This window comes from Artemia sp. Qi Xiang Cuo, chromosome 7 (assembly GCF_049724085.1).
Source record: "Artemia sp. Qi Xiang Cuo chromosome 7, ASM4972408v1, whole genome shotgun sequence".
NCBI lineage: Eukaryota > Metazoa > Arthropoda > Branchiopoda > Anostraca > Artemiidae > Artemia > Artemia sp. Qi Xiang Cuo.
This window is the reverse complement of record NC_142800.1, coordinates 66,216,987-66,220,642: the sequence shown is the minus strand read 5'-3', so window position 1 is coordinate 66,220,642 and position 3,656 is coordinate 66,216,987. Positions and strand designations below refer to the sequence as shown.

Genomic DNA, 3,656 nt, shown 5'->3' with positions numbered 1-3,656 from the left:
ATGATCTATTTAGCACCATGAAGGCGAAGGCATACTAAAGACCACTGATTTGTTTCTGTGGATGCTTGAATATGTAGGCCTATCTTAGTTTTGACAATATTTTTGAAGACACTAAGTTTCAGTGGGGGCGGGAGAAAACTGGGGTCCGGGTTGCAGTTGCCCCTTGCCCCATAGCAAATTATCGCCCTGGTCATTCGGGATTTTATGATCCAAGAGAACCTAGCAGCAAGAGTGGGCCAGCAATCCCATCAGAGAACGAAATAACCCACAATCATTCTGTAAATAATATACAATGACAAAATGAGTAAAGTGACATAATGAGTCATTGATAAAATGCCTGGGGTTATGGGCAAAACCTATTGGATGAGACAATAAGGTCACCATATTTACTATAATACTTAATTTCACCTAACTTTTATTTAACACAAAGACTCGCTACTTCTCTTTAAAAGCTTCACGCAAAAAAAAAAAAAAAAAAAAAAAAAAAAAAAAAAAAAAAAAAAAAAAAAAAAAAAAAAAACTACCACAAAAATCGAGTCACCAAAGGATTTAGATGCATTTATTCAGAAACACGAGAACAAAGTTTTTTTTTCTTTTCACTGTCTGGCATGCAAAGTTCTACAATAAAATAAAATAACAAAAATATACAAAATACACAAAATATTACACAAAACAAATTTATACAAAATATTATTATACGCAAAAAAATAAAATAAAGTTTGACTCTGTTAAAGAATGTTCAATTGTTTCTAGATATAATAGATGCTGCATATAGTGTATTTAATATATAATGGATACATGTTTCTCCCGTGCAATTAATATTTTCATTAAATTTTGATCACCTTAAAAACTATTTTACTACTTTATGTTGCTTGTCGTGAAATTATACCCTATAAGTGATCTTAATCAACCTTATGCTTATCAACTGAGGTTTCCCGACGTAATTTTTCTGACTTTTACAATCTAGAAAAAAACTGACACAGAAATAAGACAAAGTGTTTACCTATAAAACCTGGTGTGACTAAAATATTTTGGTTCTTTTCTTCCAGTTTAAAATTTTATATAAAACAGCCAATCATGTTTTAATCTCTTTTTAATGGCTCAAAGTTTGACATAACAGTGACGGATAAATATGAGGGTTATTTGGTTTCCATTCCAAACATATAAAATATATGATGAAACAGTTCGTGGTAACGAACTGTAAGTAAGGAGCGACCCAGCTCAATAGTGATCGGTACTTTAAAAAATTGAACTTTGATACCAATAGATAGATCAAAAGAATTGGAGTTTTATGCTGATTTCAAATATATCAGTTTCATTAGGTTTAGTGTTGCCCGTCAAAGGTTACGAGCCTGATAAAATTTGCCTGATTTTTGAAAAAAAGGCGAAAACACACCCTAAAAGTCATAGAATTTTAATTAAAATCACACCATCAGATTCAGCGTATCAGAGAACCCTACTATAGAGGCTTTAAGTACCTATCTGAAAATATGGATTTTGGATTTTTGCCAGAAGAAAGATCACGGGTGTGTCTTCATTCGTTTTTTTTTTACCCTCAGGGGCGATCGTATCGACCCAGTGGTCGTAGAATATCGCGATAGGGCTCATTCAAACGGAATTTAAAAGTTCTAGTGCCCTTTTTAAGTGATCAAAAAATTGGAGGGCAACCAGGCCCCCTCCTACGTCCCTTTTTTCTCAAAATCGTCCAATAACATTTTTGATATCATGACCCCCCACAGCTCCTGGGAAAAAGGTCTGCAAAATACAATTTCTACCCATTGTTTACGTATAATATGTGCTATTGGTCAGTATGCATCTATTTGTCGGGGGAGGGGGAGGGGACGAATTTTTTGTTGGTGGGATTTTCCACGGGGGTAATTTTCCGTGGGGAGGGAAGTTTCCAGGGGGTGAATTTTTCAGAGGAAATTTTACACTGGGGAATTTGCCAGAATTCCTATACGAAATTCTTCTTATGTTTTGCTTTCTCATTGCCGACTCAATTTTACGCATGGAGATGTTAAGGGTAATTGTCCGGCGTAAATTTTCAGCAGGATTGAATTGCCTAGAGAATATACCCTTAAGGAGAAGGGATTCTTCCTTGGAGGTGTATCCAGGTTTCCTGGCATTATTCAAAAACGATCAAAAATTAAATTAATAAAAACAAACAAGTTTCTTCAACTGAAATTAAGGAGCTACTTTAAAAATTAAAACGAGCAAAAATTATTACGTATATGAAGCGGGTTACTCCTCCACAACAGTGTGCTCTTTACGCTAAAGTTTGATTCTGTCCCAATTCCTTAAGAACGACTCCTGAAACACAATGTCTGCTTAAGTAGAACATCAAGAAGCTTCTTTTTTTTAAGTACTGAATAACTTTAGTATAAAGACCCAGGTGTTGTGGAGGAGTAACCCCTTCCATACAGGTAATAGTTTCTGTTCGTTTTAAGTATTAAAGTTGCTCCTTACTTTCAGTAAAAAAAACTGTTTTTTAATTGGGTTGAAATGTGATTGTATTGCGTCACAAAAATGAACCAATGGAATTAAAACGTGTTTTTTTTTACATAAAACTATAGAACAGTATTTTCTCTTTTTATCTTTGAAAATAAAGCCAGACAATAAATATTTAATAAATAAAATTATAACTTAAGCAAACCTATGTACTTTTCACACGTAACTGTCCAACACTAATCCCCACATATTTGACACTGAAGCAAGAAATAAATAGGTTACAGATAGACAAAGATGTGAGAGGTATTCAAGTCAGGGCTCCTTTTTTCAAAAATCTTATATTTCTAAGATTGTTACAAATATTTGGCTATATATTATATATTTAATTAACTTATTTTATAAATTCAGTGGCTCCTTAAGAAAAAAAAATAAAAGCCTGTGTGCTGGTCTAGTTACAGGACCCACGACGAAAATAATCGGGTTTCTCTTCATTTCTTTTGAAATGAATCTAATCTTTCTTTCTCTTCATCCAATTGATATAAAAACCAACGTCAAGAATTTTAGCCCTTTTAAAAAACCTGCAGTATAATAAACAGACTCAGATATCCTTTCGATCTGTGGTATTCTTGAGTCGATGAATGTTTCAACTCTGTTCAACATTCGGCGCCCATTTTCTTTCATGCTTTGATCACCACTAGAATCGACCTTTTCCAAAGTTAACTGGACGTTCAGCTCATTTGTTAGCTCTAGTGCTGCTCCATTAGAACCGAAATTTTCCAAAGCACACTCTACAATCAGTAGACTTGGGAATTCAAGGACTGCTCCAATCATACCATCAGTCAATGTTGCTAGAATAAATTTAAGCACACTAAATATCAGTAGAGATGCCTCAGGAGGTCGTGACGGGAGTCCATATATGGGCATAGAACCACGTGGTTTATGGTTTTCTCACTGAGAATGGAAAAACAGAATTTTTCTCACTTGAAAAAACAGGAATTTTCTCACTTTTATGGATGTTTTCTTGGACGGTTATGTGTGTTGGTCAATTTATTTGATGTTTTTCATGGATGTCAACAGCAATTTATGTCTGTCTTATGGTTTTTGTCAGTGAGAATGAAAAAACAGGAAGTTTCTTCCTTTGATGGATGTCAACAGCAATTTATGTCTGTTTTATGGTTTTTGACAGTGAGAATGGAAAAACAGGAACT

At 34.1% G+C, this 3,656-nt stretch overlaps 1 protein-coding gene across 1 annotated transcript in view; it reads right to left on the bottom strand.

Moving 5' to 3' along the window:
* Positions 1 to 572: 572 nt before the first annotated feature.
* The window catches only part of LOC148950615 (uncharacterized), a 25,444-nt gene continuing 22,360 nt past the window's right edge, over positions 573 to 3,656 (bottom strand). The window contains exon 4 of the mRNA XM_089091906.1: positions 573 to 3,296. Coding sequence (XP_088948032.1) covers positions 2,974 to 3,296 — 323 coding nt within the window. The 3' untranslated portion in view covers positions 573 to 2,973. The remainder of the gene's footprint in view (positions 3,297 to 3,656) is intronic.